General features: G+C 50.8%; 1 protein-coding gene across 1 annotated transcript; it reads right to left on the bottom strand.

Annotated features, from left to right (window-relative positions):
- Positions 1–7,448: 7,448 nt before the first annotated feature.
- On the bottom strand, positions 7,449–8,595 carry LOC138818733 (interferon-induced transmembrane protein 5-like). The gene is made up of 2 exons (XM_070009807.1): positions 8,404–8,595; positions 7,449–7,661 (listed from the first exon to the last, which is right to left on the bottom strand). Exons 1-2 carry the CDS (start codon positions 8,593–8,595, stop codon positions 7,449–7,451), a joined length of 405 nt encoding a protein of 134 aa, XP_069865908.1.
- Positions 8,596–14,962: the final 6,367 nt, after the last annotated feature.

Here is a 14,962-nt window from a genome sequence, read left to right as displayed (position 1 = left end):
AGGCACCACTGTGATGCAGAAGCTTGCTAGATTTTAAGGCTAAGAGTATTACCTCCATTGATAACACACTCAGGTTATTACCATACCAGAGCCAAACTAGGCTGTGACCATAGAGTGGATTTCCAGTCACTATGCACTGAAGTGCCTAAGACAAGCAAGCCACTGATATCCTTGTCCCCAATATCCACTGTGGGAAGAGAGAGTTTTTGTATATCACCCAAAAGAATGTCCCACAAGATCTTAGATTTAGCAGCAGTCAACCAGGAATCAGACTCAGGGGATGGAATCAAGCAGGAGTTTCTCCAGGTGGCTGTCAGGCCGTCGTTGAACTTTACCCATTAGGGTATGCAGCAGCAGCAGCAGCAGCAGCAGGGTCTCTCAGTGGCTCCAAGGGCTGGGCTGTAAATTCCTACACAGACTGGTTAAGGATACATTGCATAGGCTTGGCAGGCTTTGATCCTGCTGGTTTTTAAGATCTTTAAACAATAGCCCAGGACAATTTACCAAAATCACAACTCTTTTTTTTTTTTTTTACTAACCAGATATTTTTGTAAATAGACACAGAAGGCTCAGAAGGCTTAGTCTTGTAGCCATCTCTGACAGATGCAGTCTCCACACCTTGAACACCTACAACAGTTAACACTATTCTTTATGCCTTTTTTTTTTTTTTTATCTATTTTGTCTCATTTTTTCAAAACTGACTCTGGACCCTTGATCTTAAAAAGGGGGTAGAAGGGTGAAGGTCCATCTTCTGTAACTTTTTCAGGCTGACTTTAGGGGCGTTGATCTTACCTAGCCAGGAATCTATAACCTTAGCCTATTTTACAAAGAGGCCATCAGGGTTAGATGTCATTAAGAACAATATTTAACTTTTGACAACTTCACAGACCTTTTCTCCGGCTACAGCAGTGTAGCTTGTTTAGTGAAAGACCCCAGACTCACTGGGATACTTTCTTCAACGGGAGGGCACCCCAAGGACCAAGACTCCAAACCAGCAGATGCAACAAGCAAGAGGAGTTTATTCAGCGTTTGCCCAAACGGGCTCTCTGCCTTGGCAAGGGAGAGAGCCCTGAGCAGAGGTTACAGGCATTTTTAAAGACAAAAACCACAGGATTAGCATATGACACCAGGTACCCCAGGATTGGTCCACTTACAAGTCACTGTGTACTCCAGCAATCATTTTGCTAAGCGGGAAACTGTAACACTCGTTGTAAACTGGTTGGCTCAGGGCGAATCTAGGGGGAGCGGTCACCCTGGAGGGGAGTTCACATAGTTACAGGCTTGTGATGGGTTGACGTTTGACCAAGTTTGCTGGACTCACCGGATGGTCCTTATCTTTGGTCCCATTTGGGGAATTTTTTTAACTGGAACTTAGAAGAACATACTGTTTTGTTCTTTATCTATGTCTGCAGACCTTGTCCCAGGGCCTGCATCTGGACTCTGAAACTTTTTAACTTATTTCTGGGAGGGGAAGGGTCAGTGTTAGCGTAAGCAGGTTTACAGAAGCAGAATTAGCAGTTAGCATATTGTAAAATGGACATAGCCCCAATTTTAATCTTTCATTTAGCACTCTGGTTTGTAAAAGCATCTTCCTAGATGGCTTAGGAATGTGATCTCTAATGATCCCAACAATGCCTAAGTTACCTTTGCAGGCCTTTAGACAGATATCAATAGAAACACATTTTCAGGTTTACAAACTTTTTTTTTGAGCAGATGAACTTTATGTAACTAGTGTCAGTTCAATTACAGCTGCCAATTTGAGCTTTTGGCACATAAAGGGGTTGAGATTTAAACTATCCCCCACATTTTATAACATTAGCTTTTTACTATCACAGAGGACTGGCAAGTTCCTGTCCCTTACAAGGTAGCCATGAACATTAGGCATGCTTCCAAACTATCTTCCCATGACCTCCCGGCTCTGACCAGTTTTGAAGGGCCATGCACAAATGACTCTAGGATCTGACATTTCTGCCATCCAAGCAGTGGCTTACTGCCTCTGGATGCTCCTCCATTGCTTTTGTCCCAGGAGTGTCTTCTCCACATTGGGATAAATGCCTCACTGGCATTTCCCTTTAGCTGGTCGCTGGACTTGAACTCAGGGCCTGAGCACTGTCCCTCAGCTTTACAGCTCACGGCTAGCACTCTGCCACTTTGAGTCCCAAAGCATCTCTGTTTGCTCTTTCAGCACTCTGCTGGCTGAGTAGAGGTGACAGTCTCACAAGGACCTTTTTCTTCCCTGGGCTGGCTTTGAATCAGTTTGCAGATCAATGAGTCTTATAAAAGGCCACCTTACTCCAATTAAAAGCAACAAGGTGGTCAACATAGAAGTAGCTCTTAAGCATGCTCTTACCTGAAACTTATTAAGAGTCAAAGTTACATCTGACAAACTTGTAAGAATTTTCTATGCTTTGCTCTGGACTTTGCTGGAAACTTAAAAAAAAAACCTATAAGAGCAAACTGGAATAGCAATTATTTTGGAAATCCTAATTTTTCTCTGTGCACATTGAAGCCAATGTTAAAAACAACTTTACCTTTAAACTTTATATCCAAAAATCCATTTTTTATTTTATTTTATTTTATTTATTTATTTATTTTTGGGTCCGGTCATGAGGCCTGAACTCTGGGCCTGAGTGCTGTCCCTCAGCTCTTCAGCTCAAGGCTAACGCTCTAGCGCTTGAGCCACAGTGCCACTTCCGGCTTTTTTCTTTATGTGGTGCTGAGGAATCGAACCCAGGGCCTCATGCATGTAAGGCAAGCGCTCTACCACTAAGCCACCTTCCCAGCCCCCCATTTTTTATTTTTTAAGTCTCCTATTAATCTTTTTTTTAATTGTATACCTTAGTTTTTATTTGCATTTTGAAAAGATCCCTTGAAATCTTGAGGCCAAGTGTCACTCATTGCCTCTTGGCTGCTTGTTTTAAAACAGACACACATTAAGATTTTTAAACTCAAATGACAATTTTTTAATGCAAAAATAACAATCATCATAACTGAACCAAAAAGTTAGACTTAGCATCTTTATGACTTTTAAAAACATTCTAATTGTAAAACATTAAAAGCAAGCCACATTATACAAATAACTTTTTAACCCTCTTTTTAAGGCCTTTTTAATTTTAATGTTAACATATCCAAGGGGAAGTTTTAGCAATATTAATCAGATCATCACATCACTCATTTTAACCATCATGTTTTTAGTGTCTATCTGCAGGGAAAAGAGAGAACAAAGATGGGCCACTCAGCCCCTCCTATGGAATGGGCACACACCCAATCCGACTCTTTAGGGTTAGATGAACTGCGTTTGTGCCAGCTTGCCCCCTTTCACCCTGTGTGGACTCCTCCCAGGGCCTGTCCCATCATGCATGACCAGCTGAAGTGTACTTCTGCCTGTATACCCCTAAAGACAGGTCTTCTGTTGGTTTCTAAGTTTTTCCCCCTGTCTCTTCTCTTGGTTCTTGAATGAAATACACAGTTGTAAACAAAACAGGTACTGTCTTTGACAGTGTTAAACTAACCTTTACATTTAAATTTACATACTTGTTTGTTCTTTATCTACGACTACAGACCTTGTCCCAGGGCTGGCGTCTGGACTCTGAAACTTTTTACTTATTTTCAGGGAGGGGAAGGGTCAGTGCTAGTGCAAGCAAGTTTACAGAAGCAAAATCAGCAGTTAGCAATTGTAAAATGTAACTCTAATTTTTAATCTTTCACACACATACAGGAAAGACGTATTAGTCTGTGGGCAGCACTGGAGCTAGGGATCTAAGCATCCGTATCTCCCAAGACCTGTCTCCCTCTGCTTTTTTCCGTAGGAGAATGTGTAGGGCCTGCCATCAGAGATCTAAGAGGAGAGTTCTTGTGAAACCCTATGAAGAGTGTCAGGGATAGAGTATAGGAACCACCAGACAGCATCCCAGGAGCTGAGGTTCATAGGAAACACTCTCCACACAGGAGCTCAGGGGATTATGGGTAACACTCTCCACACAGGAGCTGAGGGGATTATGGGTAACACTCTCCACACAGGAGCTCAGGGGATTATGGGAAACACTCTCCACACAGGAGCTCAGGGGATTATGGGTAACACTCTCCACACAGGAGCTCAGGGGATTATGGGAAACACTCTCCACACAGGAGCTCAGGGGATTATGGGAAACACTCTCCACACAGGAGCAGAGGGATTATGGGTAACACTTCTCCACCCAGGAGCTGAGGGGATTATGGGAAACACTTCTGCACACAGGAGCTGAGGGATTATGGGAAACACTTCTGCACACAGGAGCTGAGGGATTATGGGAAACACTCTCTACACAGGAGCAGAGGGGATTATGGGAAACACTCTCCACACAGGAGCTCAGGGGATTATGGGAAACACTCTCCACACAGGAGCAGAGGGATTATGGGTAACACTTCTCCACCCAGGAGCTGAGGGGATTATGGGAAACACTTCTGCACACAGGAGCTGAGGGATTATGGGAAACACTTCTGCACACAGGAGCTGAGGGATTATGGGAAACACTCTCTACACAGGAGCAGAGGGGATTATGGGAAACACTCTCCACCCAGGAGCTCAGGGGATTATGGGTAACACTCTCCACACAGGAGCTCAGGGGATTATGGGTAACACTCTCCACACAGGAGCTGAGGGATTATGGGTAACACTCTCCACACAGGAGCAGAGGGGATTATGGGTAACACTCTCCACACAGGAGCTCAGGGGATTATGGGAAACACTCTCCACACAGGAGCTGAGGGATTATGGGTAACACTCTCCACACAGGAGCTCAGGGGATTATGGGAAACACTTCTCCACCCAGGAGCTGAGGGATTATGGGTAACACTCTCCACCCAGGAGCTGAGGGGATTATGGGTAACACTCTCCACACAGGAGCTCAGGGGATTATGGGTAACACTCTCCACACAGGAGCTCAGGGGATTATGGGAAACACTCTCCACACAGGAGCTCAGGGGATTATGGGAAACACTCTCCACACAGGAGCAGAGGGGATTATGGGTAACACTCTCCACACAGGAGCTGAGGGATTATGGGTAACACTTCTCCACATAGGAGCTGAGGGATTATGGGAAACACTTCTCCACATAGGAGCTGAGGGATTATGGGAAACACTTCTCCACACAGGAGCTGAGGGATTATGGGAAACACTTCTCCACACAGGAGCTGAGGGATTATGGGAAACACTTCTCCACACAGGAGTTCAGGGGATTATGGGTAACACTCTCCACATAGGAGCAGAGGGGATTTTGGGTAACACTCTCCACACAGGAGCTGAGGGGATTATGGGTAACACTCTCCACACAGGAGCTGAGGGATTATGGGTAACACTTCTCCACACAGGAGCTCAGGGGATTATGGGTAACACTCTCCACACAGGAGCTCAGGGGATTATGGGTAACACTCTCCACACAGGAGCTCAGGGGATTATGGGTAACACTTCTCCACCCAGGAGCTGAGGGATTATGGGTAACACTTCTCCACCCAGGAGCTGAGGGATTATGGGAAACACTTCTGCACACAGGAGCTGAGGGATTATGGGAAACACTTCTGCACACAGGAGCTGAGGGATTATGGGTAACACTCTCAACCCAGGAGCTGAGGGATTATGGGTAACACTTCTCCACACAGGAGCTGAGGGATTATGGGAAACACTTCTCTACACAGGAGCTGAGGGATTATGGGTAACACTTCTCCACACAGGAGCTGAGGGATTATGGGTAACACTTCTCCACCCAGGAGCTGAGGGATTATGGGAAACACTTCTCCACCCAGGAGCTGAGGGATTGTGGGAAACACTCTCCACATAGGAGCTGAGGGATTATGGGAAACACTTCTCCACCCAGGAGCTGAGGGATTGTGGGAAACACTTCTCCACCCAGGAGCTGAGGGATTATGGGAAACACTTCTGCACCCAGGAGCTGAGGGATTATGGGTAACACTTCTCCACCCAGGAGCAGAGGGATTATTTGTAACACTCTCCACATAGGAGCAGAGGGGATTATGGGTAACACTTCTGCACCCAGGAGCTGAGGGATTATGGGAAACACTTCTCCACCCAGGAGCCGAGGGGATTTTGGGTAATACTTCCTCCTGGTGACCACACACTCTGTCTTCCGTATCTAACCACAGACCCAACAATCCTGCCCCGTTGGGGGAAGGTGTACCCAGCACCATATGGCTCAGAGTCCGCACACTGATCCACATGCAGCCACCCCCTGCCCCCTCCCTGGACCATCCCAGGCCCAGCACAGACCCGCGACACCTGTATCTGCAGTGGCTGCCTCGGCTCAGAATCTTCAGCATGGGGCTCAACCGATGGCTGCAGGCATTTCACAGGATGGGTGATGAGAGGTCTCCAAGCACAGTAACCACGCAAGACCCTTGCACCAGCGCAGAGAGGGGTGGCACGCAAAGGCGCCCCAGGAATGGGGGAGGGACCCTAGGTAGAGTGCTCAAGCCCTTGATCCATCTCTTGGTTAGGGCCCTGCAGTTAGCCTTCCCTGTCATTGGCCCAGCCCCACGGTGGGGGCAGGGCGGAGGCAGACCCCTGCTGCTCCCTCCTCCAGTTGCAGGGCTTTGGTTCCGGGCCAAGGGAGCTATGTGATGCACAGGACGTGACCTAGCACAAGCGCATCCTGCACTGGTGGCTCACCTGTCACCTTACCCACTGATGGCCTCTGCACAGCTGTGGGAGAGAGGCAGGCTGTGTATGGGGTCAGTGACATGGAGGACGGTGTGACCACGTGTCCAGAGCCAGGCCCTGGCAGCAAACAGCCCTCACCTACCTTCCTCTTGGCCTTCTCTGGGTTGGGAATGAAAAAAGACTCCCACAGAACCGATTTCTCAAAATTCAGGGGCTTACGTTCTGACAGCTGAGGAGGAGGACAGCACTCGACTTGTGAGGGACAGGACACACAGCAACATGTACAGATGTGGCCTGGGCCACACCCTCCCATGTTCGGGAACACAGGCCACCAAACCGCAGGGCGGCAGGGATCAAAGGCCAGCATTCCAAAGCATCATCCTAAAATACCCAGATGCCTCCACCCTAGAACCACAGGCTGCCCTGGAGCCCAGGAAAGGCGACAGTTGGGGGCAGCAAATACAGAGCAGAGGGTTGGTTAAAGTATTTGGCTGTGGTCTCTCTCCCCATCCTCCCCACCATTGCAGCCACGAAGGAGACTCGAGGTACTTCTGGAACCGGGAATATTTAATGGTGAACAGAGGGTAAGCCTGGTGAGTAGGAAGAAAGGGGCAGAGTTAGGTACCGGGGAAGGAGAGCAGGGTCTGAACGGGTAGGCATTGGATGCTGTGGTTGGACAAGGGGGCCCTGTGGTCACAGGGAGGAGGGAATCAAGGCTGTATAGTAGGGTCCAGGGAGCTGGTGCTGAGCCCCTGAGGTCAGCGTCCTCAAGTAGGACAGAAGAGGCTCATCCTGTCAGTCATAGTCTCCATCGTCGAACTTGGTGCTGAAGAAGGCTGCAGAGTCCTTGGCCAGCTGGGACAGGTGTAGGGCGCCGGTCACCACCAGCCCCAGGAGCAGAAGAGGGGGCACCAGGGACCACATGGCAGCCAGGATGTTGTAGCATTTGGCTTTGGAGCCGTAGCGCTGTGCAGCCTCCAGGTTCCCCGCCACCTTCTGGTCTCGGGCCTGCGAGCACCAGTGGGACCAGATGTTCACACGCCCACCGCATCTGAGGAGGCAGGACCCCCCGGCACACGAAAGATCCCGACTGCACCCAGAGCCTGGATGGCACTGTGAGCGCCTCTTCCACTGTCTCCAGCCACACAAAGTCCTGGATGGTGCCTTGAGGCGAGCAGCCGCCGGCCCACATGGAGGCTGCAGGGTGCTGTGCCTCGGGCCTGGCAGTCACCCACGGCCATCCCGGCTTAGCATAAGGCCCAGCCCTCTGTGGGGGGGAGCCCTCTGGGGAGAGGACCCCAGCCCTCCGGGGAGAGGACCCCAGCCCTCTGTGGGGGGGGAGCCCTCTGGGGAGAGGACCCCAGCCCTCTGTGGGGGGGAGCCCTCTGGGGAGAGGACCCCAGCCCTCCGGGGAGAGGACCCCAGCCCTCTGTGGGGGAGAGCCCTCTGGGGAGAGGACCCCAGCCCTCTGTGGGGGGGAGCCCTCTGGGGAGAGGACCCCAGCTCCACTCAGGACCAGAAGCCCAGGTGAGCCGTCACAGTGTGTGAAGAAGGCCCCGTGAGCAGACACTGCGGACTCCACCCTCTGACATTACACACACCCAACAAGCACACCTCCTCATGCTCAGGCCTTTCTGTTCTATGAACAAACCTCGTGGCCTCCAGTTTTGTGAGGAACCCTGTCTCTGGCCATGCCAATAGGGTCCCCTTCCCCGGTGGCCCCAGGGAGCCCCCCACGACCCTCACCCACCTTGACAGAGTGCACAAGTGCCAGGAAACCAAGGCAGCACAGGTTCAGGTAGAGTGTGCTGAAGACTGACCAGATCAGATGGTCTCGAGGTGGGGGACAGGACGCTGCCAGCGTGAGGGACACGTCGGCAGCACCATCAGCCTTGCGGGAAGCTGGGGGCCGGGGGTCCTCACGAGGGTATGCTGTGTCCATGGGTTCCAGTGCCGTCTCTTCCTCACGCAAACTCCCAGTCCAGGGGAGACATCAGGCCTGCTTATAGCCTCACAGCCTCCTTCCCTGGCAGGCCAGCTCCGCCTGCTATATATAACACAAATTACAGCCTGGAGTGAGCGGACCAATGCGGCCCGCCCTCGAAAACCAGTGTCTCCCACCCCTCCCTGGGGAGACCCCATCAAAAGAAGCCGTGGCCCATGCACGGCGGCCTCAGACCACCCACTAAAGCCCCCTGACCTGGCCAGGGGACCCCCCACACATAGAAGGCTGATGGCAAGGGGGCAGCCGCTGAGGACTTCTCCCAGATCAGCCTCAGTTTGTGAGTGGGCACACAGGTCAGGTACCTGGCAGAGCAGCCTCAAACTGGGAGGCAGGAAGAGGGAGAGGCTGGGGGTCACGTACCCTCCAATGCACATCCCAGGGAAGAAGGGATGCGTGTGAGAGCCCCCAAAAGCCAAGCTGTGAGACCGGGAAGGGTTGGGAAGTGGAACTCTCAGAACACTGAGAGTTTCCTGGGAAGGTTGGATCAGTCCTGGCTGGATGGGAATTCAGAGTTCTATCCTGGGTATAGGCTAATCTCATACCAAGCTTTCTGAGAACTTTGGGATAGACAAAAAGCTATGTGAATTGTAAGCCATTTGCTGCTGACACTTTCTTCTTAAGATAAAAAAGCTATTTATCACTTGAATAAGATTATACCGCGTGACCCTGCCTGTGACTTCAGGGATACTGTGATCTCATTTTCTGCACGTGTGCCCCTCTACCCTACTCAATAAGTGCCCTGTAAACTGGGTGCAGGCCGCCTGAAGCTGGCAGCGGCTTCGGTCCCCTGGCTCCCCAAACCTCAGTTCCATGGTCCGGGATCTGTTAATGCCTTAGCCCCAGTTGCATGGGTTGTGACAGACGCTGGGTCTAACTAGCACCATCTTGGCTACATGGTGGATAAGGAATTGGATTTAACAGGTGCCATCTTGTCTTTATGGTGGAGAAAGGGGAAGCCCCACCTCCCAGGGTGTGGGGATGTGTGGTAATCCACCGTGACCAGGTAGTATCGGAGACGGGAACTGGCTGTGGACTGTGGTGTGGGGGGCACCAGGGGATCTGAAGTGTTCCACCAGCTTCAGATACTGGAGGTCCCGCTAACAAGTGTATTTATTGAGTTTAGTACAGGGGAGTATGTGAAGGAAGTATGGTACCATGTCTCTGCAGATACAAACACCACATGTGACTTGATTTTGTGTACAAGTGATAACTGACTTCCTTATCTTAGGAAGTGGCAGTTTTCACAAGCTTTTATCTGACATCAGGCTCCCAGACAGCTCACATTTCAGGTAGAAATCTGAATCTCTGCTAAGCCAGGATTGTTTGATCTTTCCAGGGCAACCTCCAGCATTCTGAGAGTCTTGTCAGAGAATGGCATTCCCATTCTCTTTCCCTGTCAGACCTCACAGTTCGGTTTCTAGATTCCCACGGTGTGCCTGAATTCCTGGAGGCAGGTGAGGGACTTGGACAATAGGTTACTGGACCTGTCAGTCCTGTGCCTTGAACTTGGGAGACTCCCGGGTTTCCTGTGACCCTGCCCCCTGCCCCTGCCCCTCGTTAGGCCCAAACCGGCTCAGCCACCAGGACGCCATGCTTCATGCTCACGAGCTTCCGTGTCTCCTGGCTCTCCTCAGTCAGCATGGCGTCCCCCTTCAGCTCTCCGCTGGGGTGGATCTGGGTTGTTGGCATTGTTTTTCTGCTCTTACTTTTCTCTCCTGCTCTCATGGCTCAGTTTTCTAACAGTGTTAAGTGTATTTGAGGGGCTGTAGGCCTTTGTGACAGGCGTCTACCTGCATTCTCCAGCTTTCCACTAAAGACTCCCAATTCAGCCTCTCCCAATGTAGCTTCTCTGTTTCTCACAATCAAGTTACCTTACGACATTTGGAGGCCAGCAGGATCCCAGTGCCAAGGAGAGCATCTGGGCTCCTTGAGTCACAGGCAAATGGCCTCAGGGATCCAGGCTGCCGGAGTACAGGAGACTCTGTAGGGCAAACACCGCTTGATCTTCCACCACTTCAACAGACAGGCTCATGGACACCAGACATGCCACTAACTCTTTTTGGAGTTTGGAGTCACTCAGGAGACCTCCAGAGTAAGTGTCTGTCTGTTGTCTGTTAGTATGTTTTTCTGTATTCTGGGGATTGATCTATCTGAAAATGGAGAGGTAAGGGAAGCGTACATGCTCAAGACCCACCCTCTGTCCCCGCCCCCATGCTGATGAGGTGGGGTGCTGGTTTGTTGAGTAGGAAGGACCCACTCTCATACTACGCTGTAGAGAGTTCTGGTTAGGCCTGAGCCGAGGGCCCACTAGGCCCCAACTCAGCCTTCGGTTTTGTCTGTCTTGGTAATATGGATTCTTGCTTTCTGTGTCTTGGCTCTTCATTTAGCCATTTAGCATCTGGCTAAAGCTGCAGCCTGCTCAGTATCACAGTTGGATGTTGGAGGTAGAGTATGGGAGGCCTCAGTCCTGGTTCTTAGAATTGGAATTGTACAGTGCTCTTGTTTAAAATTGTATTTTTAAAAAAAATAGTCAGCCAACCAGGTAGGCTAAGAGATGAGCTTCAGGAAACCCCTCCCTTCCTCCATCTGAAGATATTCAAAGGTCCATTGGTATGCTAACATACCTTGCTAACACAAGCAAGCCCTGGAAAAATGGGGCTGGGGGATGCTAAGGTGATTTGGTAATTTGTTAGCAAAGTTTTGTTTTAAATCTTGGTCATCTGTAAGAGATTCTACTTGTTCTTGGCAAAAAAAAAAAAAAAAAAAAAAAATCCCTTGCCATTGAAATTCCAGAAAATGTACAGCCCATATTCATTTTGTGCGCTATAAGATTTTTGTGCAAAAATGTGTGTGTGAACATGTTCAAGAAAATCTGGTATGCATGTATCTGTTAACACTGTTATCAAGAGCTATCTGGCTTAGCAAAATTTAAATATCTTGAAGACTAGGATTTATTTCCCTCCACTGTTAAAATTTGGGGATAAGTATCAGATATTTGAGTATGAAGGTTTGTTTATCACTGTAAAAGACATTGTCATTTTGTTTGTCTAGAACTGTTTTGGATTTTATCTCAGTCAGAATCAAGAAAAAAAAAAAGGGGACATGGAAAACAGGATGAGCCAGTGGGCCTGTCTTCAAGGGGTGAAGGTTGACCTGGCAAAAGTGCATCTTAGCCAGCCCACACATGGTAGGCGAGGCCCACACAGAGGTCCATTCGTGGGGAGGGTGGTCAGCTGGCACCAAGGTGCAGCACCCAACCCTAAGGAATCGGATGGATGATGCCCTATAGGATGGGCAGGAGGCCTGGCTTCACTCTGTCTCTTTTCTGGACATTGGAAACCTGATAGTAATGTGGGTGATAGGGTTAGTAATCCTAAAACTGCCCCTACTGGGAAAGCTTTGAAGGAAGGTTAAAAAAAAGTTAATTTGTGATATAATTTGGTTTCAGTGCTATTTTTCAATTAGATGCATATTTGGAAAAAACAAAAGGGTACTGAAATTCCTTAATTTTGTTAAATCTGGATTCTTGGCATCATGCTGGTGGGCTTGTAATTCTTGTATTAAGAAAAACTGGCCGGGCGCCAGTGACTCACACCTATAATCCTAGCTACTCGGGAGGCTGATATCTGAGGATCACAGTTCAAAGCCAGCCCAGGCAGGAAAGTCCATGAGACTCTTATCTCCAATAAACCACTCAAAAACCGGAGGTGACACTGTAGCTCAAGGAGTAGAGAGCTCTTGCCTTGAGCTGAAGAGCTGAGGGACAGCGCCCAGGCCCAGCGTTCAAGTTCCACGACCGACCAAAAAGAAAAGAAAAGAAAAGAAAAGAAAGAAAAACTGCCATTTGAGTGACTGGCTAGGGATGGAGAATTCCCGATCGCTATTGTGTGTGGGGGCTACAGGCATGTATTTTCAAAACTGTACAGACAGAATTTGCTCAGAGAGATTGTTGTAGCTTAAATCAGTCATAAATCCAGCCACGAGAAAATAGAGAAGCCACATTTTGAGAGGTCAGATTTGGAGTCTTTTTTGGAACACTAGTGGTCTGTCTGCAGGTGACCAACTACAAAGACCTATAGGCAGCAAGTAAACTTAACCCAGTTAGGAAACAGATCCATGAAGGCCAGAGAGAGAAGAATGAACAAAACAATACCAGCAAACCAATTCAGCTCCAACTGCAGAGCTGGACTGGAATGCCATGGTGACCAGCAGCCAGGAGACAGGACAGGAACACAGAGACACGGGTCATGGCATCACGATGTCTGGGCTGGGCTGGGCCTAAACAGGGCCGGGGCCGGGGGCAGGGTCACAGGAAATTCCCAGTCCCGGGCACTGGACTGACAGGGCTAGATCAGCCAGATGCCCGCCCTGCCTCCAGGAATTCAGGCATGCCCATCACCTGGGAGGTGGGACTTCCCCTTCCCCCACCAAGAAGACAGGATACTAGACCCTACTATATACCAAGTGGCCAATATGGTGTGGGCCAGACTCGGTCTCCCTACTCAGGATGCTTGCAGATTTCAAGAATCTGAACATGTGGTGTCATCCGACCTCAGAGTGGCTTCAGACAGGGGTAGGACAGAGTGGTTCATACAGGGTGTTGAGTGGAAAGACTCTTGTTGCTGTCCTGATGGCTGTACTCCCAACCTGGGTGTATTTGCTCTGCCAGAGACAGGCTGGCGGGAAGGTTTGGGGTCCTGACTCACACAGCCAGGGTCTTGCAGGCCTGGTCTTGAGAAGCCTGGCCTGGCCAAAGTGCAACCATACTGGATATTAAGACCATTTTGTAAAAAGACTTTTTACTGCCATATGAGCTCAGGTTCCTGGAAAAACCACATGACTGCAACCACATTGACCAGTAACTCCCGAGCAGCAGTCAACCAGTAACAGCAGGAGAGTAAAGCTCCAGATGTGTCTTAGATAGCATGGTTAACATATTTTGCTGCTTAACGGCTTAGTCTGTACATTTTCGCCAATGAGATTTTACAAGATTCACTCACGAAATGTTAACTAATCAGGTAACTGCTAAGTTGGAAATCCTCTACCCTTGCGGTAACCACAGTAAAAACCCTGCTAAACTGGAAGTCAGGGCTCTCAGCTCTGAGCCACTGCATCGGTGACGGTTGCATTGGAATTGGCAACTTGGTGGTCTTCAGGGACCCTTATCTGGGCACAACAGGAGAGAGGCGGGCGCAGTGCAGGGGGGAAGGGGGGTCTGTGCCAGGACCCCAGCCCAGGGGTAGTCGTCAGCCGGCAATCCTCAGCTGCACCCGGCATATGTCATCGAGAGTCTGCTGCAGTCCGGCCACAGAGCCAGGGACTCCCTGCCACCACTGCACACAGGGCCTGCCCACCCCAGGCCCCCGACACGCATCAGACATTGCCGGCGTGGAGGGCGGCACCACCTGGAGCTCGGGGTCCATCCTTGAAACCCCAGATGCACAGGCAAGGCCTGCAGAGCCCCAGGAATCCACAGAGACCCCAGATCCAAGGCCAGGCCTGCAGAGCCCCAGGAATCCACGAGACCCCAGATGCACAGACAAGGCCTGCAGAGCCCCAGGAATCCACGAGACCCCAGATCCACAGGCCAGGCCTGCAGAGCCCCAGGAATCCAGGGAGACCCCAGATCCAAGGCCAGGCCTGCAGAGCCCCAGGAATCCACGGAGACCCCAGATGCACAGGCCAGGCCTGCAGAGCCCCAGGAATCCACGGAGACCCCAGATCCACAGACGAGGCCTGCAGAGTCCCAGGAATCCAGGGAGACCCCAGATGCACAGGCCAGGCCTGCAGAGTCCCAGGAATCCAGGGAGACCCCAGATCCAAGGCCAGGCCTGCAGAGCCCCAGGAATCCACGGAGACCCCAGATCCACAGACGAGGCCTGCAGAGTCCCAGGAATCCAGGGAGACCCCAGATCCAAGGCCAGGCCTGCAGAGCCCCAGGAATCCACGGAGACCCCAGATCCACAGACGAGGCCTGCAGAGTCCCAGGAATCCAGGGAGACCCCAGATGCACAGGCCAGGCCTGCAGAGCCCCAGGAATCCAGCTCTGCCTGGGCACAGGAGAAGCAAGGAGTGAGATTTCACCACTCTAGGCAGGATGGTGCTGAGTGTGCCCACCCCAGGCTGGTGGCTCCTGAGGTGCGGTCCTCTGAGCCCTTGAGGGTACCTGAGGGCAGGGGGCAGGAGGGCAGCCACAGAACCTCCGCTCAGAGCCGCAAAGCACCGGAGAGAACCCTGGTCAGCGGCGGCCTCCGTGGCCGGATGCTGCCCCCTCACACAGGCGCCCCAGAGAAGTCACACCAAC

This window comes from Dipodomys merriami, unplaced genomic scaffold, assembly GCF_024711535.1.
Source record: "Dipodomys merriami isolate MVZ:Mamm:240054 unplaced genomic scaffold, mDipMer1.0.p SCAF_78, whole genome shotgun sequence".
Taxonomy (NCBI): Eukaryota; Metazoa; Chordata; class Mammalia; order Rodentia; family Heteromyidae; genus Dipodomys; species Dipodomys merriami.
Note: the sequence above shows the minus strand (reverse complement) of the source record. Positions and strands in the feature narration are given on the sequence as shown.

Bases quoted from the DNA above. Each gene is read 5' to 3' on its own strand.
- LOC138818733 (XM_070009807.1), bottom strand. From the start codon at position 8,595: ATGGACACAGCATACCCTCGTGAGGACCCCCGGCCCCCAGCTTCCCGC. The intron at 7,662-8,403 runs GTGGGTGAGGGT...TGGTGCTCGCAG, and splicing joins CACTTGTGCACTCTGTCAAG to GCCCGAGACCAGAAGGTGGC.